Consider the following 25,977-nt stretch of genomic DNA (forward strand, 5'->3'; position numbering starts at 1 on the left):
CAGTTTTGTTCCTCCAATTTGCAGATATGCATCTTATTTCTTTGTTAATTTCCTCAATCATTATCTTGCTGAACTTTATGACTATTTTATACAGAGTATTTCTTATTCATGTGTCATTGCAAGTGACCCCACTTCCCCCGACCCTCCCCCCCACATTAAGCAGGAGTTGTTCTTCTAGAAAACAGACTATATTGCAATTTTCCAGCATTCAAAGTTGTGCCATCTGTGCATGTCTCAAGAAATGAGAGTTGGAAAAAATTGTGTTGAGTGTTTTTCCCCACCTCTATATTCTATGAGAATGATTTTATTCAGCATCTTAAAGGTTTGGGTAGTCATTTGTGAATTCTGTAAGGCAGAATTTCCGTAACCTGTACAGCTGTAACTTGGGGTTACCTATGATTGGAGATTTTGAACAATAGGACTAATCCCATATTACAAAGCTGCTTATTTTAAGAGTAAGCCCCACGTTGACAGCAATACAGTCAAGTGTTTAGAATATTGTATCTAGATCAGTCTCTTCACTCTACAAAGGTAGAAGAAACCAATGCCAATTTGAGTGAAGAAAAATGTCTGCAGCTGGGATCAGGAAACCTCTTAGACATATCTACCAAGCACAATGGGTAAAATGCAATTTTCCTCCAATTTATTTGTTCTAAATTTTAAGAGTACCTGTAGCATTTATAAAAGATCAGAATTACTTTCAATGCACAGAGACCTGCCCCATACATGTTCCTAAATCATGAAAGAGGCTCATGCTATAATAAGATTAAGAGTTTTTGTTGACATTAAGAAATAGCTAATGAAGCAGATTTCAGCAAATCCATAATTTCTCTTTGGGTATAGTGCAAGATATTGTCCTTAATTGATCCTGCAAGTCACATTCTGAAGTTTCTTAAAACCAACACAAATCATGTAAAATGGCAACATCGTAGTTAAGTTAATGCATTAGTATCTCATATGTAGATCAGTGGTTCTCAACCTTTTTCTTTCCACTCACGTACCACTTTAAGTAATCCCTATGCCATAAGTGCTCTGTGATTTGTAAGGGATGTGAGTGGGAAGGGAAGGTTGAGAATCACTGCTCTAGACCCAATTGTTACTGAAATATTTTGCTTGAGAAAAATTGTCATTGGCCCATTTCCTTTGGAGTTATGAAACCGTGCACATAACGAGTCAATTAGGTACAATTAAAACAGTGGTTTTCAAACTTTTTCCTTCCACTCAGATATCACCTTAAGCAATCCCTTAAAAGTGGTATGTGAGTGGAAAGAAAAAAGTTGAAAACCACTGGTGTAGATTGGTATAAATTTGAATTCCAATAATGAGATGGAAAATTTAAATTCAAGTAATTAAATAAACATATTCAATACCTTGACTTTTATACTATTGGATTGTCATAATTTGTTTAGTTCAATATATTATCCTTCAGAGGAAAAAATATGCCATACTAACTTATTGTGGCCTAGACATGAAATCAAATGCTCTCATGTTTTAACTCTGAATTGCCCTCTGGTGTGGTTCAGTGATCAGCTCCTCATTTCCTTAATATCGGTGTCAATGTCCCACAAGTTCAAACCCACTTCTCCCATACCAATCTTTAAAACACACAAATCCCTAATCTTATTGACCCAGTGCCAATTTGCCAAATAATCCAGTGAAAGTTATGTTGCTGGTTTTTCTTTATAACTTAGTCCCTAGCCATTCAAATTCCCTCAGCAGAACCGGTTTCCTTGTTTCACCTGCATCATGACAACTTGATCTTTCTTCTTCCTCACCAAATTCCTCTGCAGATCAAATTAGATGTCCCAAACCAGGCACTAGACAAGTAACTCAGCCTTCTGTACTCTCAATCCTTGACTATACCATTCCCAATTACCACTATATTTCTCTTCTATTCCCCTCTTGAATGGCTCGATGAACCACCGTCCCATCATCAGGTTTCTCTTCCCTCCTATAGCCCCATTCTTACTCACACGAGAAATAAATCATCACTGAGATGTTGAACATACTCAAGAGATGAGACTTTTTCAGCCCTACCTTTTTTGTCTCACTGGCCTTCTTTTCTATGGTATTTTGTGAGTTTGCATTACAACAGATGACATTTTATTTTCATATCTCTTTTCTTAGAAGTTCAATTAAATCACATTGCAGAAAAAAATCCTTTATTTTCAAAGTAATGTCAAGAAAATACTGTTTTCGATATTCAAAAGATGATCCAAAGAGTAAACTTACTTCCAGTGAAAGGATCTGTTTGAAAGAAGTCTAGTTTTGGGTCTGAAATACTGTTGGAGTATTCACTAGCTTTCACATCAAAATGATCTTTCTGCAAAAAATAAAAATACATAGTTAGTTAAAGTTAATACATTTCCTTCAGGATAATTGCTTTTGATTGCAGATGCTTTATTTCAAATGATTTTTATAATCAAAGATCCAAGCTAATACTCTCTCTGGAATAAAATGGTAATATTCAATTTTAACAAGGATATCTAATAAAAGTTCAGAATTATTTAAAAACTAAAATGGATCGAATAAATGAAAGAAATGTAAATTTCATAGAATAACCTTATTCCTAACACAATTTCAGTTAAATAACATACTTCAGCCAATGTGAAATGTGTACATAAAACAATAAAAGAAAATGACTTTTCAATATAATTGATGCTGTTCAACTAAAAATCAGTGCATGGCACTGCACAAGAAGCAAATAATCTTGGAAATAATTTTATTTGTCAGTTTGCAATGCAAGACTGACAAACAAAATGCTAGCTTCAATCTCAACTTCAAATTAAACCAGTACCTTCCAACAAAGTTCAGCAAAGTTGCAAGAAACAGCACATCATGGTATCAGGTTATTTTAAATGAATGGACTTGAATTTTGTTAAAGCACAACAGAAATGGTAGGGCCCTGGAAAATGTAAAACAAAAACACTTGGGAATACAAGTACAGAGATCTACAAAAGTGATGTTGCACATAGGGTGGTGAAATGGGTGCTTGGCACTTGCCCTCATCAGTCAGAGCATTGTGTACAGGAGCAAGGACATCATACTACAAATGTACAAGATGGTAAGACTACAATTGGAGCATTGTGTGCAGTTCTGGTCATCCAAACTGTAGGAAAGATTAAATGGAAAGGGTGGAGGAAAACTTCATGAGATTGTTACCAGGACTGGCAAGCTTGCATTAGAAGGTGAGGCTGGATTGACTGTGACTTTTCTCCCTCAACTGTAGGAGGGGAGGGGGAAATCTAATAGAGGCTTATAAAATCATGATTAGAATAGATAAGATAAAATCAGTCTTTTTCTCAGGATAGGGGAAACTCAAACGAGATGGGAAAGGTTTAAAAGAGACCTTCTTCACACGGAGGATGGTGGGCAGATGAAACGAGCTGCCACAGAAAGGGGTAGAATTGTAACATTCAAAAAACATTTTGACAGGTACGTGAAGAGGAAAAGTTTATGGGGATATGAGATGAACATGGGAAAATGGGACTAGTTTGGTCTGCAAGGAGAAGTTGGGCTGTAGAACTCTTTGACTACAGATTAAAAATAGCTTCCATTTAATGACTTAATCGAGCCTGGAGAAGAACAAATTGCAATTCCACCCATCACATCACAGCGTAAAAGAATAAAAAACATTTTTAAACAACATTATTGCCCCATGCAAGAAAATGCACATAACCAAACCCACCTTTTCTGCAAGATTGAGTTGTGGCTCAGTTTGCTCTATATTCATATTCACTGTGTTGAGGGGAGGTTCAGCAACATTTTTGTTGACCTAGAAGCAACATTTACATAAATGCAGCACTGTAAACTGGAATAGTTTGTCTATGAAAATAAATGGGTGCAATATCAATTATCATAAAGTATGTAGTATTTCGTGACGACTTTCATCAAAAAGAGCTTTATTGCCCCCAAGGAGAAAGTTTAACCTGGCAAGATTAAAAAAAAAGACAAGATACATTAAAACAGCTCTAACATGCTTAATTATAAAAATTACAGCAAGAAAGAGAAAACAAATGAAGCCAATAAATTTCAACTGATTTGATTTTTAATCATTTCTAGCCGTGTGCTACTTGAAAAAAGACACACACGTAGTGTAGTCAAGTTAAGCTCCGAGTTTTATTAGGGTTCAGGCCCAACTTTTATGCTTGCACTGTTTCCGCTGTGGCTCCCTTTGGCTGACGTCACAATATGCATAACAAAAGAAGGTTTCCTGTGCACGAATAGTTTCCTGCATAACAATGCCCTTCTTCCCCACGTGCTGTCTCTGTCTGTTGGCTGCGCAGTCAGGACAGTGTCATTTTGGGGTTGCTGGTCTTTAAGCTGCCCTTGCCATTCACCCATTGGTTCGCTTGTTGGGCCAGTGCCACTGCGCGGGGTGCTGGCCTTTGGTTGTGCTCGCTACGTGGAGCACCAGCTCAATCGCCAACACATGACCCACCTCCCCTCAAGAACTGGCAATATTGTCCTCGTTATTGTCCTTGTGCCCTGAGGCAGTCTTTGTAGCCTTCAGTGGCCTGCCTCTTTGGCGTGGTGCTGGTGTCTCAACCGGGTCCAGGTGTGCCAGCTTCAACCTGTCTGTGGTGAAGACCTCCATCTTGTCTCCAACCTCCAGCTTGAACATGGCCCCATTGTTACAGATGACCTGGAACGGACCCTTGTATGGCCTTTGAAGTGGTGGATGATGTGGACCCTTGCGAATGAAAACATACTCACAGTCCTGCAGGTCTTTGGATACGTTGGACCTCGCGTGTCCATGCCTGGAAGGTAGAATCATGGTCAGGCTGGTGATTCTTTCCCTTAGCCTGCTGAGGAACGCTGCAGAGTCATCCTGCTGTCTGCCTGGGGATGGTACAAATTTTCCCGGGACCATTAGTGGAGCTACGTAGACAAGTTCAGCCAAAGAGGTGTTGAAGTCCTCCTTGGGTGCCATGTGGATGCTCAAGAGCACGCATGGTAGGTCGTCTACCCAGTTGGGTCCTTGGAGTCTGGTAATGAGTGCGATTTTATGGTACCTGTGGGAACACTCCACCAACCCATTGGACTGTGGGTGGTAAGCTGTTGAGTGATGCAGCTGGGCACCTCATGGGCTGGAAAGGTCGGACCACAGACTGGAGGTGAACTGGGCCCCTCTGTTGAATGTGATGTGGGATGGTAACCTGAAGAGTGCCACCCAGGACGAGATGAGGAACCTGTTGCATGAGGTTGTGGATGTGTCTGTCAGCGGGACTGCTTCTGGACACCTGGTGCAGCGGTCAACCATCACGTACAGAAAGCGTAAACCCTGGGATACCGGCAAGGGTCCTACTATGTCCATGTGGATGTAGTCGAACCTTCGTTCTGTGGGCTCGAAGTGCTGAGGTGGGATCTTGATGAGCTGCAGCTGAACATTTGTTGTTTGGCACTGTGTGCACACCTTCACCCATTTGCTGACCTGTTTCCGCAATCCTGTCCACATGTAGATGCTGGCCATCAACCGGACCATGGTCCTGATGGATGGGTGAGCCAGTCTGTGGATGGAGTTGAAAACCTACAGTCTCTGAGCCGCCGGGACATGGGTGTGTCCTGACTAGTGGCCATGTCACACAGGATGGTGGTGTTATCTATGCCGACTGAGATGTCCTGGACCTACAGTCCTGATATGGCAGTCCTGCATTGGGGCACCTCCTTGTCTTTCTGTTGCACCTCTGTCAGTGCCACGAAGTCCACTCCCCTCAATAGTGCATGGATATTTTGCCTGGACAGTACTTCAATCACCATGTTGTCCTTGCTGGAAACATGGCTTACATCTGGTGGGCCAACCAGGAGTCTGAGATTTTAGCCAAGGAAGTACCTGAAATGGTGAATGACTAAGTACAGCACCAGTAGCTCTCTGTTGAAAGCGCTGTACTTCAGTTCTGGAGACCACAGATGTTTGCTGAAGAAAGCCAGCAGCCACCAACTTCCTTTGGACTGCTGCTCCAGAACTCCACCGATCGCCATTCCTGAGGCATCCATCGTCAGGGCAGTTTGAGCATCTAACCTGGGATGTTCCAGGAGAGCGACATCCGCCAGGTCTTCCTTCTCAAATGCTTCTGCTGACTCCTCGTCCCTGGTAATGTCCTTCACCTTGCCTACCATCCAGGCAAACAAGGGCTGCGTGATCCGGGCGGCTGAGAGGATGAACGTGATAGAAAATTATCATCCCCACGAATTCCTGTAGTCCCTTCATCTTGTTGGGTCTGGGGAACTTCCAGATGGCCTCCACTTTACTGGGTAGTGGTGTGGCTTCTCCTCTGGTTATCCTGTGGCCCAGGAGGTCGATGGCCTTCAATCCGAACTGGCATTTTGCTGTGTTGATCGTCAGGCTGAACTCGCTCAGTTGGGTGTAGAGGTTGCGGAGGTGTGCCAAATGCTCCTGTTGGTTCCTGTTCGCCACCAGGATGTTGTCCAGGTACATGAAGGTGCCGTCCAGGTTTCGGCCCAATGTGTCCATGAGTCGCTGGAAGGTCTGTGCAGAGTTCTTTAGCCCGGAGGAATTTGAAGAGGCCAAAGGGGGTGACGATGGGGGCCTTGGGGATATCATTGGGGTGTACTGAGATCTGATGATATCCCTGCACAAAGTCCACCTTGGAGAAGATCCTTGACCTATGTAGGTTAGCCGTGAAGTCCTGGATGTGCAGCACGGGGTACCGATCCAGTGTTGTGGCCTCTTTGAGCCAGTGGTAGTCGCCACATGGTCTCCAGCCCCCAGTTGCTTTGGGTACCATGTGCAGGGAGAAGCCCATGGGCTGTCCATCGGCGTATTATGCCGAGGTCCTCCAGCTTCCTGAATTCCTCCTTTTCCAGATGGAGCTTCTCCAGAGGAAGGTGTCTTGCCGTTGCGTGGAGCGGTGGTCCCTGGGTCACCATGGTGAATTGGCAGGTGAGGACTGTGGGGAACTTGGCCAGGACCCTTTCATACTCATTGTCTGATTTCTGTACAGAGTCCAGATGGAGAGCTGGGTGCCTGGCGTCTTTGAGGGGGAAGGTTTGAATGGTCTTGGCATGGACCAATCTCCTTCCCTTGAGGTCCATTAGCAGGCTGTGGCTTCGCAGGAAGTCTACCCTGAGGAGCGACTGTTTCACTGCGGCCAGCGTGAACACCCACGAGAAGAGGCTGCCTTCCAACTGCAGTTGGACCTTATGGGTACCATAGGTGCAAATCATGCTGTTGTTGGCACTCCTCAGCACGGGGGCCCGACTGCCTGTTTCTGATGTCCTGTCCTGATGGGGACAGGATGCTGACCTCTGTTCCTGTGTCCACAAGGAAACATCGTCCGGACTGGCAGTCCCAAACATACAGGAGCCTGTCTTGGTGGCCAGCCGTCGTGGCCTTTAGCAACGGCTGGCCCTTGGCGATTCCCTGAAACGTGCATAGTGGTAGAAACACCACGGGTTGTCTGGATCACCTTCTCTGGGGCGCTGCTGTTCTCTCGGCGGCTCTGCATGGGCCTGGCTGTGGGGTTTAGTGACAAGCCTCCCTGATGCCGACACTCTCTCTTCTGTTTCCACAGAATGTCCACTTGTGCTGCGACCTTCCGGGGGTTGCTGAAATCCGCGTCAGCCAGGAGCAGTTGAATGTCCTCGGGCAGTTGCTCCACGAATGTCTGCTCAAACATGATGCAGGCTCGTGTTTGCCCAGGAAGGCCAACATCTCGTTCATGAGGGCTGACAGGTGGAGCAGACGTGTCCCTCTCTCAAGCTGTGAGAGTTCGAAGGTCTTGATCAGCAAGTCCTTGAAGGCAGTGTACGCACCTGTTGTTGGGAGCTCCTGGATGAAGTTTGCCACCTGGCCTGCTGTATCCTGGTCCAGGGTGCTCACATCGTGGTAGAACCAGGTGGATACTACAGTGATCTGCTGGATCTGAAAATGTGCCTCAGCCTGGTCAAACCACACGCATGATTGATTCATCCAGAAGGTCGGCAGCTTGAGAAAGATCAAGTTGACTGCTGCCTGTTTGCTCATTGCTGGGTTTAGATGCCATCTAAACTGTTGTGGTCACCAAGTGTAGCCGCGCGCTACTCGAAAGACACACACAAGTAGTGTAGTCAGGTTAAGTTCTGAGTTTTATTGGACCTCAGGCCTGACTTTTATAGTTGCACTGTTCTCATTGTGCCCCCTTTGGCTGATGTCACAATATGCATAACAAAAGTGGGTTTCCCACGGGCAGGTACTTTCCTGCATTACAATGCCCTTCTTCCCTGCGCGCTCTCCCTGTCTGTTGTCTGGGCAGCAAGGCCAGCACCATTTTGGAGTCACTGGCCGTTAAGCTGCCCTTGCCGTTCACATGCCGGTTCGCTTTTTGGGACCAGTTCCGCTGCGCGGGCTGCTGGCCTTTGGTTCTGCTCGCCGTCCAGAGTGACGGCTCGATCACCACTGCAGCGGGCCGCCACACATTGTTCAATTCACTGCCATTTCTCTTTAAGAATTTTTGCTCTGCTCGCTATGGACCATAGAACATTGCAGCATAGAAAACAGGCCTTTCAGCCCTTCTAGTCTGTGCCGAACTATTATTCTGCCTAGACCCACGGACCTGCACACAGGCCATAGCCTTGCATACCCCTCCCATCCATGTAACTGTCCAAATTCTTCTTAATGAAATTTCTAGACTCTTTTACTTTACTCATGCTCATCTCTTAGTAGGTCTCAACTATTAATTTGACATCAAGCCCTGATGGTATACCTGGCAGGTTTCTGAAAATTTGTGCCAACCAACTAGCTAGACATTTTCAATCTCTCACTACTGCAATTGGATGTTCCCACTTACTTCAAAAGGTAACCAATCATATCATTGCAAAATAAGAGCAGAGTGAGCTGGGTCAATTACTATTTCCCAAAAGCACTCAGATCTATTGTGATGAAATGCTTTGATAGGTTGATCATGGCCAGAATTAACTTATACCTAAGAAAGATCTGGACCCACTGCAATTTCCCAATTGCCAATCGTTCCATAGCAGATGCAATCTCACTGGTTCTCCATTCAGCCCAGGAACACCTGAACAACAATACATACATCAGGCTGCTTTTCATCGATTACAGCTCAGCGTTCAACACCATCATCCCTTTAGTACCGTGGTCAGCAAGCTTCAAAACCTGGGCCTCCACATCTCCTTCTGCAACTGGATCCTTGACTTCCTCATCAGAAGACCAGTGTCAGTGCAGATCGTTAACAATGTCTCCTCCTCACTGACAATCCCCAAGGATGTGTGCTTCACCCACTGCTTGACTACCTCTACAACCATAACTGTGTAGCTAGGCACAATTCAAATGCAATCTACAAATTTGCTGATAGCACCATGGTTGTTGGCAGAATCACAGACATCAGTGAGGAAGCTTACAGGAGTGAAAAGGATCAGCTAGTTGAGTGTGTCACAACAACAACCAGTCCTCATCAAGGGGTCAGCTAAATTGAGAAGCTAAATTCCTGGGTGTCAACATTTCTGAAGCTCATGTCGATGTAATCATGAAGGAGGTACACCAGCAGGTACATTTCATTGGGAGTCTGAGGATATGTCAGCATGGACTCTTGCAAATTCTACAGCTGTATCGTGGAGAGAATTCTGTCTGGTTGGACAGGAAAAGGCTACAGAGGATGTTAAACTCACCCATGGGAATAACAAGCACCATTAAGGACATCTTTAAGAGGCTGCATCTCAAGAAAGCAGTCGCTACTATCAAGGCCCCTCACCACCGAGGCCATGTCCTTTTTTCAGTGCTACCATCAGGAAGGAAGTACAAGAGCTTGAAGACACACACACATTTTACAAAAACAGCTTCTTCCCTTCTGCCTTCAGATTTCTGAATGGACAATGAACCTATAGACACTATCTCACTTTTTTCACTTTTTTGCACTATTTATTTTTTAAAACTTTGTATTTACAGAACTCCAATTTACAGCAATTTTACACCTGTAATGCACAATGCTGCTGTCACAAAACAACAAATTTCAAGACACGTTCATGACAATAAAACTAATTCTGATGGCTCTGAAATAATTTGTTACCTGGACAACCTTGGTTTTCACCCTTTTGTTCTCTCCACCTATTCTTCTCTCTGCAACTTAAAATAAACTAATATTCTCAATTTCCTAGTTATGATAAAGAATTATTGACCCAAATGTTAATTGTTTTTCTCTCTCTCCACAAAATGGCAATTTTGTTCCCATCTCTTTTGAGCACTGCTTGTGGAATTTTAGTGTGTCTAACTTGAGTCTGGATTCTGAAAGATCAGAAACAATTTTCCAAGTCCTAGAATGACAAAATGTTCCAACTAGCATTCGTTACTCAGCTTCACAGACCTCTGAGCACAAGAGATCCAGTTAGATTAATCAAAATGACCAGATCATCAGCATTATTTTCTTTCTAAGTACATTACATACACCAGCAAAAATAGACAATATTGTGATCTCCACTCCAATTTTATTCTTCCAATTTTGTTTGTTGATTTAGAGAAAAGGAAAAATTATTTGGACCTAACTCTTAAATGCCATTTATTGGGGCTAATTGCTTGCAATTTAAGGCATAGAATTCATGAAGCAGTGAAAAGTTTATGATCAAAAGATATTTCAAATACCATTCATTTAATGTCTTACCACAGGCTCACCGATGACCTCTTCTTTCTCTAATGGGTTTGGCCCCTCTGTATTTTCCTTCTGGTCAGTTGACTCCCCCATACTGTTATTGAGTTCACAGTGCTCAACACTACCATTGACAAGGGGTTGAAGATGACTCTGCCACCTGAGTTGATTGTTGAAGCTTTCCTCACTTTCATGCAGGTCAGACAACTTGGATTTTACCTTTGAATACAAAACTCAAGTAATTATTTACTATGTTTGCAATACCTACACGGCAAGTGGACAGTCTGTGGCACATGGAAATAACCAAATTGTGCTTCAGAAAACCAATTTCCAATCTAAAAATTTTCTGAACATAGCATGTGTAAAAGGAATCAAAAGCTTAAATTAAATATATTTTATGTGTTTAAAATAGAGAAAAGTTATTGAAGAAATAACATTACTACCAAAGCATCATATAAATTGCATGCAATCCTTGAAGCAATTCATCAAAAACACATTACAGAAAATCATGGATAGCCACACAATGCTCTTAACCATCTAGAAATTAATCAGACTGCAAGCCAAGATCAACTGAGCAACAATAATCTATCAGGCAAGATAGATAGATTCAAGATCGGAAGAAAACAGGAGCAGGAGTTGGCCCCTCAAAGGTGCCTTGCCATTCAATAGGATCTTGGCTGGCCTCTACTTCCTCAACTTTCCTCAATTTTTATCTATCTATCTTTATTTACCTCTTCTATTTTTCACCAAATTTTCCAATTTCAGGTAACTCACTCATATGTCCCTTTTCCACTCCTATCAGTCCATCCAGGTTCCCTTTCTTTTTGTTCAGCTTTTCCATCAGTGTTCAACACAATTCTTCCCCATTTAGACTTCATCTCATCCGACTTCTTGGTTCCTTGTGTCCTTCATCCTTTTTTCAGGTTCCTACCTATCACCTAGAAGCTTCTCTATCCTTCTAGTGCCCACCTATCTGACATTTTTCTTCTTTTAAGTTTCCACCTATCACCTACCAACCTCTAGCAGGGGTGGGCAACCTTTTTTAAAAAAAAACTCACATTCCACCTTAAGCACCTATGCCATAGGTGCTCTGTGATTAGTAAGGGATGGCTTAAGATGGTATGTGAGTGAAAAGAATTTAAAACCACAATTTTATTTGTACCCAATTGACTCGTTACGTGCACGGTTTCATAACTCCAAAGGAAATGGACCAATGACAATTTTTCTCAAGTAAAATATTTCTGTAACCATTGAGTCTAGGGCAGTGGTTCTCAATCTTCCCTTCCCACTCACATACCACCTTAAGCCATCCCTTACTAATCACAGACCACTTATGGCATAGAGAATACTTAAGGTGGAATGTGAGTTTTAAAAAAAGGTTGCCCACTCCTGCTCTAGCTGAATACTCCATGTTTCCCACCTGGATCCATCTGCCCATATCCCCTTCACGTCCCATCTAGTTTTACCCATTACTTATCAGTGTCTGTCTCACCCCTCTCTCACTACAATATACTGATTATAGTTCCTCTACATTCAGGGCCTTGACCTAAAATATTGACTGTCCCTTTTTCTCCACACACACTGCTTGATCTGATAAGTAGCTCAAGAAGTTTATTATTTTGCTCCAGATTCAAGTATCTTGAACCTCGTGTCTGCAATAACCATGGGGATTTCAAAAATGTTGGTTTTTAATCATAACAAATTTAAAGCATAACTTGCTATTCTCAGCAAGGCACACAGTTCATTTTAATTGTGGATGATTAATTCACTTTAAGACTATACAAGGTAAGATTGATGTAATTCTAACCTGTTTTCAAGTCTGTCTGAGGCCTCACTCTCTCTCACACACAGATATCACTTCCAGCTTGAACCCCTCTGAGATCACCGCACTTGTCCAACATTTTGTTTGCCACAAATTTAATAGATCATCTCCAATAGTTTTGCTTTGGCATTCCCTGCACAAATTCTCTATTTTTGCTTTTTTAATAGCTCTCTTTGTTGACGCTCCTAATATCTCTGTGCTTCCAAGTACCTTGGAATATTTTGCCTAATTAAAGGAATTAAATCAGTAGACGTCATTGTTATATTGAAAGTAACAAATGTTTGATGCTGGAGAAACATACCAAGAATAAGAACGCGAATATGATTTGCTCAGATGTACAAATTGTTTTTATTTATCTTCAACAATATTGAACGATAACGTGCATAAATCTACCTTTGATTAAAGATAAAGGTTTTTTTTTTGCCATGTTACCTCCAAACCTTTGATGCTCATGAATGCAGTGTGCCATTTGGCTTCTTCACCATCCTATCTACTTAAATTTTTACTTCTAAGGAACTATGAATTTAAAACCTAAGGTTCCTCTATTCAGTAATACTGCTCTGCACCTTATGATTTACTTCTATGTCCTTCCCCATTTGACTTCCTAACTATTGAAATTAAATTTTGTCTACCAATGTTCTAACCAACTTTCTATCTAATCTATATTCTGCTTTAGCCTTGGACAACTTTCCTCACTGTCCACAATAGCAACTTTCATGTCATTCTCAAACTTATTAATCCTACTATAACAGCCGTGTAGCGGGCAGAGTGGGCGCATAGCATTGTATCGCGAACCGTGCCGGTGCGGCTCACCAGCGAATGCATGGAACCACAGGCCAGGCCACTATGCACTCACCTGGGCAATAGACTGCATACACACAGTACTGCATGCTGAGTCGCAGCACGATGGGCTGCTATGCCTCTTTCTAGAGGGCATGGGGCTCTCACCGTGTTTACTTTAAACAAGCCAGCCCCGCAGATTGGTGGCAAACACATAGTGACATCACCCTCCCCCCCAACTCCATCCCGTGGAGCCTGGGATTGGAGGGATATAAAAGGAGGATGGCAAACTCAAATGTGTGTTGATTTAGTAGCTCTACCGGAGTAGTCGCTACAATTGGTGACCCAGAGTGCAAAATTCAGCCAAAGCTTGAATCTACAGTTGTCATGGATGCAATGACGGTAGCAGCAATGTCTGCTGCCACAGCTGCAGTTAACGTGGTGGGAGTTCACTTGCCTCCTTTTTTGACTCACCAACCTCAGGTATGGCTTAATCAAGCTGAAACCTAGTTTTGTGTTCGTGTTATAATGGCCGAGGACACTAAATTTTGGCATGTTGTTGGGGCATTGGATGCTGCTACAGCAACTAAAGTGAGTAAATTTATTGCGTACCCTCCGGCAGACAACCAATACACCAGGTTCCGACAGTTCCTCCTGGACACACGGGAACTGACCAAGCACGAGCACAGCATGCGGCTTTTGAATATGGAGGGCTAGGCGACAGGAATCCATCCGATCTGATGAATGAGATGCTCGCATTAGCGAATGGTCATTTTCATTGCTTGCTTTTTGAGACTCGATTCCTGTTGCAACTCCCATGTCGTGTCTCAATACCAATAGCTAATATGGATTTCCAACGTCCCTGTGACGTGGCCCACGAGGCTGACAGTCCCTACTGTACGCCAATGCAAGAGTCTGTTCACATACAGCCCATATTCACAGCAGATACATCTTCCAGATTTGTCACGCAATGCGTCATGATCAGGATAGGAGGAGGGACATTCCATTGGGATTGTGATTTAGCTTCCATCGCGCAGCCCATTTTGGGCGCAGATTTCTTACGATCCCATGACTTGCTCGTCGTGAAGCAGAGGAAATTAGTTAATGCCACCACTTTCCAAACATATGCAGTAAAGGACGAGTTTCCCATTCGAGGAGCACATCCTACACAAAGGATGCCCTGCTCAATGAATTTCCTTGTGTGCTCTTTCTTAATTTCAATGCCTTCAAAATGGCCCATGGTGTGTCCCATTACATCGACACCTCAGGCCCGCCGATTTACGCCAGGGCTCATCATCTCCCGCCAGATAAGCTGCAGCAGGCGAAGGCAGAATTTACTGCCATGGAGGAATTAGGTACATTCAGTATTCCAACAGTCCTTGGGCATCACCATTAGACATGGTACCCAAGAACATTGGTGGATGGAAACCAACCCTGTGGCGATTACCGCAGACTCAATAATATAACTACACCTGACAGATACCCCATTCCTCATATACAAGATTTTGCTGCCAATCTGCATAATTGCCATGTTTTCTCTAAAATCGATCTTGTCAAGGGACATCATCAAATCCCAGTCCATGCAGATGACATTCCCAAAACAGCAATTATTACTCCTTTCGGACTGTTTGAATTCCTTAGGATGCCATTTGGATTGAAGAATGCTGCTCAAATGTTGCAGTGGCTCATGGACACTTTGGGCAGGAATTTAGAGTTCGCATATATGTACTTAGATGACATCCTCATCGCCAGTCAAAATGAGCAAGATCACCACCTGCACTTACGCCACCCGTTCCAACAGCTGGATGATTTCGGACTTACCATCAACCCTAGCAAATACCAATTTGGGAAGTCAACCATTGATTTCCTGGGGCACAAGATCAAGCTGAAGGTGTCTTTCCCTTATCCGGCAAAGTGGACATAGTCCGTGCCTTTCTGAAGCCTACCATGGTTAAGGGACTGCAGACATTCTTGGGCATGATAAATAAGACATTCCGCAGTGGGCCCAGAGGAGTACCCCCTGCCATTCCAATAGCAGCTGACATTCTTCGACCACTAACTCCTCACCACGAAGTGCAAGGAAGTTAATTGGACCACAGAGGCAGAGCTTGCATTCACAACTGCCAAAGATGCTCTGGCTAACAGAGCAATGCTCATGCATTCTAATTCCAGCGCTGCCCTGGCACTCACCACTGATGCCTCAGATACAGTGGTGGGTGCAGTTCTTGAACAGTCTTTCAATGGCCATTGCCAACCCCTGGCTTTCTTTAGCCGCCATCCTGTGGCCATCGGAAATAAAATACAGCACATTTGATCGTGAGCTGTTGGCATTATATCTAGCCACATGACACTTCCAATAGGTTTTGGAGGGTCGTCATTTCACCACTTTTACAGACCATAAGCTGCTCACTTGTGCCTTCAGCAAAATAGTGGACCCATGGTTGGCCAGGCAGCAATGTCACTTGTACTTTTCTGAATTCACAACGGATGTGCATCATGTCTCGGGGGAAAAACGATCTGGTTGCTGACTTGCTATCCAGACTGACAGTGCATCATATCCAGGGAGATGTTGATATCTCTTACTTGGCCAGTGCACAGGCCGTGGATCTCGACATTCAGACGTTCACTACTGCCATTATAAACCTGGACATACAGCAGGTGGCACCACAACTAGGTGGCCCAACTCTGCTTTGTGACATGTCTTTGGGCTACCCTAGACTGGTGATTCCAGCATCTTGGAGGTGATGTCTTTTTGACCAAGTTCACAACTTGTCTCATCCCTCCATCAGAGTAACTGTCAAGCTCACGATAACTAAGCACATATGGCATGGACTTAGAAAGACATTCCGCAGTGGGCCCAGAGGAGTACCCCCTGCCAGACTTCAAAAGTTCAGTGGCACACCATGGCACCTCTCCAACATCTCTCAGCGGTACGTCGGCGTTTTGAACATGTGCACGCAGACCTGTTCGGACCATTGCCAATATCTCAGAACATGAGATACATCCTGGCGATCATAGATCAATTTACGCTCTGGCCAGAGGCCATCTCATTGGCATTCAGCGACACTGAGACATGCGCCAGAGCGTTCATTGCCAATTGGATCTCGAGATTTGGAGTTCTGATGCACATCACTTCAGACCGCAGACCGCAATTCATCTCTGTTTATGGACTGCCCTTGCGTGCTTTTGTGGCACACAACTGCATCACACTACAGCGTACCACCAGCAGTCCAACAGTCTCGTGGAACGTTTCCACTGACAACTCAAGTCCTCACTCAAATCCCGACTCACCGGGCCAATTGGATTGATGAGTTACCGAGAGTTCTGCTGGGAGTGAGCACCACCCCCAAGGAAGACATGCCAGCATCATCCACGAAGATGGTTCATGGTATGGTTCCGAGTGATATTCACTTCTTGTCCAACTCTGACCTGGACGTGCTTCAGCACCTTCGACGCAGCATCAGAGTTTGCAAACCTATTCCAAACAATGGGCATGGAACCCCAAAACAGCATCTGCCTCCACCTCTCCTCGACGCTGACTTTGTTTGTGCTCAGACAGGCCCCAGGAGCTGGGTAGGGGGTGGGGGGGGGGGGCCTAGTGTGGCAGCTGTGTAATGGCTGAATGGGCACATAGCATGGTATCACAAACCGTTGCTGGTGTAGCTCACCAGCGCTTGTGTGGAGCCACGGGCCGGGTCGCTATGCACTCACCTGGGCAATGCGTACACACGGTACTGCGTGCTGAGTAGCGGCTCACTGGGTTGCTATGCCTCTTTCTAGAGACTGCAGGGCTCCCACCGTGTTTAATTTAAACATGCCAGCCCCGCAGATTTGCGGCAAACACATAGTGACGTCACCCCCCGTCCCTTGAAGCCCGGGATGGGAGGGATATATAAGGATGGCAAACTCAAATAAACCGTTTTTAGCTGACTCACCTTGTGTATGAGTGTTGATTTAGTAGCTCTACTGCAGTAGTTGCTACACTACTTCCTGCACTCCCTTATGGCTTACCAGGGCCCCATTTCCCATGCTCTTTTCTAACTCATTAAAGCACAAGTCGCATGCTCCCATTTAACTCACAGAGGACCCATTTCCCATACTCTTGTTAAACTTACAAAGTGTATCGGAAATTTGTTAGTCTGTGTTAGATCTGAAAAATGTAAATAAAAAATGTGATGTGGTTTTAATCAGAATAATATCCAATAGCCTGAAAAAGATTTATTGGTACTGCATGGAAGCATGTCAGATTATTGGTATATTACTCTAATGGAAAAGCTGTAATGCAGGAAATATTAATTATCTGATGTGGCATATGCAAGCAATGGCCAATTCACCTGATTAATTTCCTCATGGGATGTCCAAAGAGATTGCTGCAATGGTCCCAACCGGGCTTGACTCGCCTCCATACACTCTTCTAGCTCTGTTGTCTCCTGGTGCAATCGGTTTAGTTCCTCTTGTGCTTTCTTCAGCTCCTCCTCACAAGATAATATTTGGGCTTCCTGATTTGATATTTCATTCTTTAGTGATGAGATCTGAAAGCAAAGTTAATAATAAGGCAGGAATAGTCAGACAATTCCTTGGAATTAATGTGCTACAATGTTCAGCATGTCTGCTTTTCTGTGAAAGGAAAGTTAAATGATGGCATGCAAGTTGAAGTGTAAATAAAAGGTATGGCAGCATAGCTGTTATATTATTGAATAATCCAAAAAAGTGAACATCACTGGCTTTGCTACTATTTATCATCTATCTTTAGTTACTCTTGAACTGAGGATGCAGTTAAGAATCTACCACAAGGGTAGGTATGAAATAATACACAGGCAACTCCAGACAAAAATGACATTTATTCTTCCCCAGTCAGGCTTATCATTTTGCAGTTGAGATTTGGGAAGAGTGTCTCTCAAAGTCCTTACATTATATCAAATCCCTAAAATCCTGGGGCATTTGGTCAGACGTGCAATAAAATCTCTTTAAATTCAATTCAAAACTCATAGGAGTAGAAGTAGGCCATTTGGTCCACAAGTCTGCCCCACCATTCCTTCTCCCCATAACCTTTGATTCCCTTCCTTCTCAATAATTTATCTACTTTGCTCTTAAACGTACCCAATGACTTGGCCTCTACAGCTGTCCACGAATTCCATAGATTCACTACCATCTGGGTAAATAAATTAACATCTTTATCACTCTTCTCCCATGTCCTCTTGAACAGCATTGACACAACTAGGTTGGCTACAGCTCATTCTGCTGTGCCATCTAAGTTACTGGGTTCCGCTGCACTACACATTCTTTGTAGAATATGATACTGTCACCATGACTTATTTTCTTTCCTAGCTGTCAGATTAGCGGAGTTTCTTGCTGAGAATGATCGTGGATGGATTTCACAAAAATAATGGCACCCTCTTGATGCCAGGTGTAGAAATTCTATCAGTTTCATGAGAGTGTGATGCTTTTCAGTGAGTGTGCTTTGGTATTTTGGCGACTATCAAAGGCATCTGCAACTAAGTTTCTAAAATCAATCTGAGCCCAAAAGTAACCATAAGACATAGGAGTGAAACTCTGTCATTTGGCCCATCTAGTTCACTTGGTTAGTATTTATGTCCAATTATCAGGCCATCTAAAAAAAAAAAGCTTGCTTTTTCCCCTTTTGTTTTTAAGTTCCCCTATGAGATAAATGATCAATCCAAGTAATACCAATGCTATCCATCACATCTCACCTCCACTTCCAATCAGCACCTTCTTGTGATAAAGTTGCGGAAATGAGAAGGTAAATGTTAAGACCAGCTTTTGCTAAACTGCTGGAAAATAAATACGACCACAATATGGTGGTGTAGATGTTAGCCCTACAATGAACTTCATGATAAAAATTGATCTAGTGATCAATTGCTCATGTAATAATGTTTAGAACAAACAACATACCAACTGTGCCTCCTCCGAGCATTTCTGCCGTATGTCATTTAGTTGCTCCTCGAGTTTGTTTTTCTGTTGATCCAAGCCACTGAGCACATCTTGTACTTCTTGCCTCTGCTCTTGTAATTTCTGTAGGTTTGTGCTTTCCTTGTCAACTTCATCCTGGAGATCCTGCAGTCAAAACAATTAAAAAACACATACCTCACCAATGAAAATGTTAAAAATATACACACTATGGAAAATCTCCTGTGATATGCAAAACAGAAAATTAAACCACTGCTCAGAGCACTTTCTTGACAACCTACGTGGGATAAACCAATTATGACTACTTTTGTCCTGTTTGATATTCAGAAATTATATTTTTCAGATTCAGGACTTCTGCTGGCATACTTATAATTATAAATCATAAATCATTACTGTTTTATTTCACTGATGATTGCTTCATTTCATTTATTGCCTATTAATTTAAGCTAACAGAACCATTTATAATTCTCAGGTCTTTGTCATACGTTAAATACAATGCAATAGCACGTGATATTGACTAAGTATGCTTGAATCACAATCTCCAACCTGATAAAAATCAGTGGCAATACCTTCTTGGGACCATTAATACTAATACATCCTTGCTATTCATCGGCCACTCGACAATCTCTATTTCTTTCCCAAAACATTGAATTGAAAGGTCAGGAGGTGCCGCACTTGCCCTTTCACATCCACCTTGCCAAAGCTACAATGCTTCCTTTCCATCTGACAACAATTTCCACTCTTCACTGGACAAATAAAATGAAAATTGGCTAATCATTCTGCTGAAATCCAACCCCCCCCCCCCACCCCATCAGTCTGCAACCATGATTCAAAGCTTTCTTATATGCACCATTGTAGCGGCAGACGCTTTTCGAACACCGCAATCAAGCGGGCCCCACGAGGCATCAGCGACTTGTTCCCATAGGCCACTGGAAAATGGGGTCTGATAGCCAATCGCCATCAATGGATCGCAAAAGGGCCAATCGGTGTCCTGGACGCCACAAACCGCACCTGTCCACGACACTGCAGCAAAACGGGCTGACCCAGCCAATCGCTGACAGTGGGTCATAAGGATAACAAACAAAGCCCGTCAGTCACAGGGTCAGCCTGACTATATAAAAGAGAGCAGCCAGTTCATTAAATCAGTGTCAACTGTACTCCTTGTGTGTCTCTTATTTCTGAGCTAGAACCACAAGACATGCCACACCATATTAATTATCTGTCCTACTTCCATTCTGCTTAGTTCTCAATACTATTCCTTGGAAGCTCAATGTTAGTTTGGGAAATAAGCTCAAATCATTGAGTTTAAACATTTTAGAAGATAACCACTGCTCCTGTTTTTGGTATAGCAGGGGTTGGCAATGATACTGCTATCCATCTACCATTTAAAAAAAAATCTGACACCTTTCTTGCCTTGCCATATCTTTTATTCAACCAAATAATATTTCTTCCTTTTCATTTATTTCATCCTCTCTCCACACTTTCCCGGTCTCTTTTTCTTATTATATCTCATGAAAATTCTTAAGTTTCCAGCACCAATGAAGGTCAATTAACTTATATATTAATTAACTTTATACTCTCTTTTAGTCTTCATATATGCTGTAATAATTGCTAAATTATCTTTTATTGCAACTTTCCATGAATAGTAGAAATTTTGCCTTAATTAGACTGGTTGTAATTTCTAAAAAAAAGAATGCTAGTTTATATACTATAGCAATTTTTTTTCCTACTTCAACAGTATTGTAATTACATGTCTGTTTCTTGCATCCATTTCCCCAAAGGCATACAAGATTTATTTTTAACCCTGGTTACAGACTCTGCTTTGACTTTCAGAATATAACCCAAGGACTTCAGTATCATCACACACTGAAATACCATGCTTCCTTTTAAATTCATTAATCACTTGTGTTAACTGGTGTTTCTCTCTTCAAATATTTATCTTAATGTGATTTACAAAAATATATTGAAAAATTATAAGGAGAAAATATTTTACTGATGTTTCATAATACTGCATTGCTCAAGTGCCTTGCCCAGAACTCATATCTACACTGAACTTGGCCTGACATGGAAAGTTATATAGCTGGCCTATCATATCCCAGAGTCCAGCAGCGTGGTCTGGATAGCAGCAATGCTTTGGGTGGAGCAAGGGGAGCCTTGAGGCTCAATTTCTCTCACTATTAATATTATCTGGCCTGCTCACTATGTTCCACAATGCTGGTACTCTGTATTGACAAAGAAGTAAAATTTGCCACTTTTGCTCATTCTTAGCAGTTCACAAGGCTGAAGGTAGGGCTTTGCCAGTTGTGAACACTTAAATTGTTTCAGCAGTATTTAAATCTTGAACATATTTTTAAAATATTAAAACTGAAGTTCATAATCATGAAAAATTAAAACCTATAACCATATAACCATTACAGTATAGAAACAGGCCATCTCAGCCCCTCTTGTCCGCATTGATTTAACTCCTCTAGTCCAATCTACCTGCTCCCTGTCCATAATCGTCACATCATGCACTTATCCAACCATCTCTTAACTGACAAAATTGACCCTGCTGCAACCACCTCTTCCGAAAGGTCATTCCACTCAGCCACCACTCTGAGTGAAGAAGCTTCCTCTCATGTTATTTCTAAACTTTTGCCCCCTAACTCTTAACTTATGACCCCTCATTCCAATCTCACCTACCCTCAAGCACATCTACTCTGTCTATCCCCCTCATAATTTTAAATACCTCCAACAAATCCCCCCTCAACCTTCTTCGCTCCAATGAATAAAGACCCAGTCTACTCAATCTTTATTTGTATTCTAGATACTGCAATCCAGGCAACATTTTAGTAAATCTTCTCTGCACCCTCTCTACCTTATTGATAGACTTCCTATAATTTGGGAACAAGAACTGTACAGAGTATTCCAAATTGTAAAGAATTAAAAATGAATAATTATAAATGTTAAACCAAAATATTTTTTTCTCTAAAATGGGAATGTATATTTGCCTCCTAAACTTCTCACTCGACAATATTCATTGAAGTCAATGAGGTACTTATTGAGCTTCATCTGTCAACACCGTCAGCAAATCTGATATTTCAGTTTCGCAGAGATCAAATACTGAAGTTCAGTACAAGTTGCAATGGCTGAATTCCATCAATTCCAATGGCAACATTTCACATTTCAGCATAATCCTCCCCACTGTAATTCATCCCCAAATTTCAGAGACTACGAAGTACAATAAAAGTCCAACTTCAGACTGAAGTACATATAATGCGACAACATCAGAAAAGGTGTAAAAAATTGTAAATTTCCAAAAAAAGCCTGACAATTAAACTTGGGATCCCAGTCTTTTCAGGTGAAACGGTGATCTCTTGCACTTCTCCCAAACTAGTGTCCTGCTTACATAGGTGAAATCAAACACAGCTTGAGTGATTGCTTTGAGGAGCAGGTGTGACCCTCTGCTCCCACTTGCTTGCCACTTTAATTGTGGAGTTACAAAAGTCTTCCATCTTGAAAATAGGCACTTTGGGCCACTGTGTCTACACTGGCAATCAACTGCACATTTACCCTAACTAATTTTATTTCTTCCTCCCATTAATCCAATGTTTAAAAATTCTCCCACATTCTTATCTACCATTTACCTAATGCTAGTGGCAATTTACAGCAGTCAATTAACCAAATAATTTGTACGTCTGAGATGCGGGAGGAAACCAAAGCACCCAGAGGAAACTTCTGTGGTCACACAGAGGAACTGCACACACACACACAATACCCAAGGACAAGACTGAAGTTTCTGGCATTACAAGGCAACGGTGGATTTGAAGGCAAAAAGCTCTCCTGAAAGGCCTTGGGCTCTAAAGCTTTCCTGATCATGTCAGAGGTATGGATCAGGAGCTCAGTTTGCCAATAGATTGAACAGGCTACAGGACTGGAGGCGAATCCAGACACTCAGAAACTCTGAAGGGACTCTCTTTTGCTTCTCTTTCTCTCGTATTGTAAGGGGCGTCAGACACTAATATCGACTCTATCCACCTTAGGGCAGATGGAAGGCAATTTTGTGTAATATGTTCTGTATTAATTCCTGACTATAAAGGAATCTTGAATAGCTGCGCCACTGTGCCACCCAAATCTATCCCACGGTGACAAATTTGTCTAGCTCCTACATGATTATGACAAGCTTTATGAGGTATACATCTTGTATCAGGGTTCATAGCTGCCTTCTGGACTCAATATCAATTTTTCCAAGTGTTCCTGTGCTGTAGTATTCTATATTCTATAAATAAACCTCAGAAAACTTCTAAGATGTGCAGTGGAAAGTATGCTGACCAACATGATATGGGGACACCAATATCTTTGAGTGGAAAGCCCTGCACAGTATATCAGAGGCATAACTCTCCCCACCACTGAGAAAATCTATATGGAAAGCTGGTGATGGAGAGCAGCAGCAATCATCAAGGATCCACACCACCCAGGCCATGCTCTGTTCTCGCTGCTGCCATCAGGAAAGAGGTATAGGTGTCACAAGACTCGTATCACCAGGTTCAGGAACAGTTGCTACCCCTCCATCATCAGACTCTTAAACAACAAACTCATTCAGAGACTCATTTAAGCACTCTTACTTCCAATATTATTCATCACTGAATATTTATATTTTTCTGGATTTGCAGCAGTTTGTTAACATTTCTTTCTTTGTTTACATTTCTCTTATCTTTTTCTTGAGTGCAGTTTACACTACCAATAAGTAGAAATTCTGCCTGTCCTACAGGAAAAAGAATCTCAAGGTTGTCTGTGATGACGTGCATCTATTCTGACAATAGCTTTGAACTCAGAAAATAAATTACTGAAATAACTCAATTAAAATTGTATATTGTCCACAGTTCTTGTACACAAATCTTCAATCTTGTCACATTGTTTCACATCCTTGTGTCAACTTCTCCATGATAGATTCTGTGTTTATTTACAATAGATGTGCCCTCACTCCATTATGGCATGAACTCTGCAGGCACTCAGCATCATCACAGCATATAATTAGTGTGCTCAGACCCATTATAAAATGTTAATTCATACTGGAGAAAGATTTTTTAGAGTTTTAGTTGATATTCTCTCAAATGATGAAAGACAAGTGCTAAAGCTCAACACACTCCAGCTAATATTGAATTATTCATTTATCCTTCACTGCTGGAGCTTCAAAAGAAAAATTACTTCTTTTGCAACATCATTACTAAAGGCAGGGTACACAAATGTTTAATATCTCTCAAAAACGATCAAGTCTGGATTCTACCTGCATCCCATCTTAGAGAAGATTCATACTGATAAAGATGACAATTAACAAGGAACCCTCAAATGAAAATAAAATGCCTCAAGAAATCCAGCATGTGAACAGACGACAATAAGAAAATGAAGTGGAGCTACAAAGATGGGAATGATGGGTCTCACAATGACCGCATCAATGAGTCATACAGGTCAGATGAAGGTTAGTGCAAAGCTGTTACAGCCCCAGCAACCAGGGTTCGGATCTGACGATGTCTGTTTATACGTTCTCCACATGTCCGCGTGGGTTTCCTTCTATCCTTCAAAATATACTGGGGTTGTCGGTCAATTAGGTGTTACTGTTGTGTATGCCTGAAAAAAATCCCATACTTATCCCCTTTCTTTCTCTTCGCATTCCCATCAATTATACCCTGCCCCCAATTCTAAGCTGTAAACTTGTTTTCAATTAATATTTTTAGCTACTTCGCTGATGATACAAATAAAAATGGTTTAGAAAGTCACGAGGAGGACACAAGGAGCTTGCAAGTGGATGTAGACGGAATAAGGAGTGGATAAGAAATTGACAGGTGCAATGTAATGTGAGAAAATACGAGATTATTCACAGGTAAAGGAAAAATTATATTTTTTTAATATAATTCAGAGAGGCTACAATAAAGTTAAAGGGATTTGAGGGCCATATATACAATATGGCAAGTAATTAGGAAAACTAGGCTTTCACTTCAAGAGGTATGGAATTTAAAACTAAGAGGTCCTAATCCAAGTTTGCAGGAAGCTGACATCACAACAGTAATATGTGGAGAGAATACCAACTGATTGTATCATAACCTGGTTTAGGAATGTGAATATCCAAGGACACAGAAGGCTACTGAAGATAGCAAATGTAGCCAGATGCATCACAGGCTCTGATTTGCCATCCACTGAAAACATCAATGAGAGTCACTACCTCAGGAAGGCAGCCAACATGATAAAAGATGCCCATCACCCAGGTCACAACCTTTCCTCAGTGCTACCTTCAGGCTGAAGGTACTGAAACCTGAAGACCGACACTTAAAGGTTCACAAACAGCTTCTTTCCAACAGCTATCAGGCTCTTGAATTTCCCCTTCTTGTGGACTGCCTGCACTATTGCAAGGTCAATTATTTTCTTGCACTAGCACGTGTGAAGCCAAAGGGGGTTATTATCACATTCTTGGGGGTGAACTGGGATTTGGTGGTGCTCCGGATGAGGTTCACCTTGAAAAGGACCTGTGTCCCGTGCAGGTTGGTGGTGAAGTCTTGAATGTGGGGCACGGGATATCTGTCGGGCATGGTGGCATCGTTGAGGTGGCCAGCGTTCTGATGACACAGGGCCCAGACATCAGCACCTGGGGCTCATATAAACCAGTCTTGATTTCAAGGCTTTGGTGTGCCTGTCAATCTTCATGTAGCATGAATACTACATTAGTGACCCTGACAGGTTCAACCGACAGTTGGACCCGAAGATGACAGACTACGCATTGCCAGCGACCATCCACATGGTCTCACTCCGGCTCCCAATGTTTTGGGTGTTGCAGCCACATGTGTGGTTCGAACAGACTGAGGCTTAGTTCCAGCT

General features: G+C 42.5%; 1 protein-coding gene and 1 long non-coding RNA gene across 5 annotated transcripts in view; one reads left to right on the forward strand and one right to left on the reverse strand.

Moving 5' to 3' along the window:
* eps15 (epidermal growth factor receptor pathway substrate 15) overlaps positions 1 to 25,977 on the reverse strand; it is a 152,541-nt gene that overhangs the window by 28,770 nt on the left and 97,794 nt on the right. For all 3 annotated transcript variants that reach the window (XM_069938631.1, XM_069938632.1, XM_069938633.1), the window contains exons 14-18: positions 19,114 to 19,275; positions 17,535 to 17,732; positions 10,614 to 10,817; positions 3,689 to 3,775; positions 2,233 to 2,323 (exon numbers count right to left, since the gene is read on the reverse strand). In XM_069938631.1, the coding sequence (XP_069794732.1) occupies positions 2,233 to 2,323; positions 3,689 to 3,775; positions 10,614 to 10,817; positions 17,535 to 17,732; positions 19,114 to 19,275 (742 nt within the window). The remainder of the gene's footprint in view (positions 1 to 2,232; positions 2,324 to 3,688; positions 3,776 to 10,613; positions 10,818 to 17,534; positions 17,733 to 19,113; positions 19,276 to 25,977) is intronic.
* The window catches only part of LOC138763832 (uncharacterized), a 59,577-nt gene that overhangs the window by 15,203 nt on the left and 18,397 nt on the right, over positions 1 to 25,977 (forward strand). For both annotated transcript variants that reach the window (XR_011357852.1, XR_011357853.1), the window contains one exon: positions 24,843 to 24,988. This is a non-coding gene — a long non-coding RNA (uncharacterized lncRNA). The remainder of the gene's footprint in view (positions 1 to 24,842; positions 24,989 to 25,977) is intronic.

The sequence above is a fragment of the Narcine bancroftii genome, chromosome 5 (genome assembly GCF_036971445.1).
Source record: "Narcine bancroftii isolate sNarBan1 chromosome 5, sNarBan1.hap1, whole genome shotgun sequence".
Lineage (NCBI taxonomy): Eukaryota > Metazoa > Chordata > Chondrichthyes > Torpediniformes > Narcinidae > Narcine > Narcine bancroftii.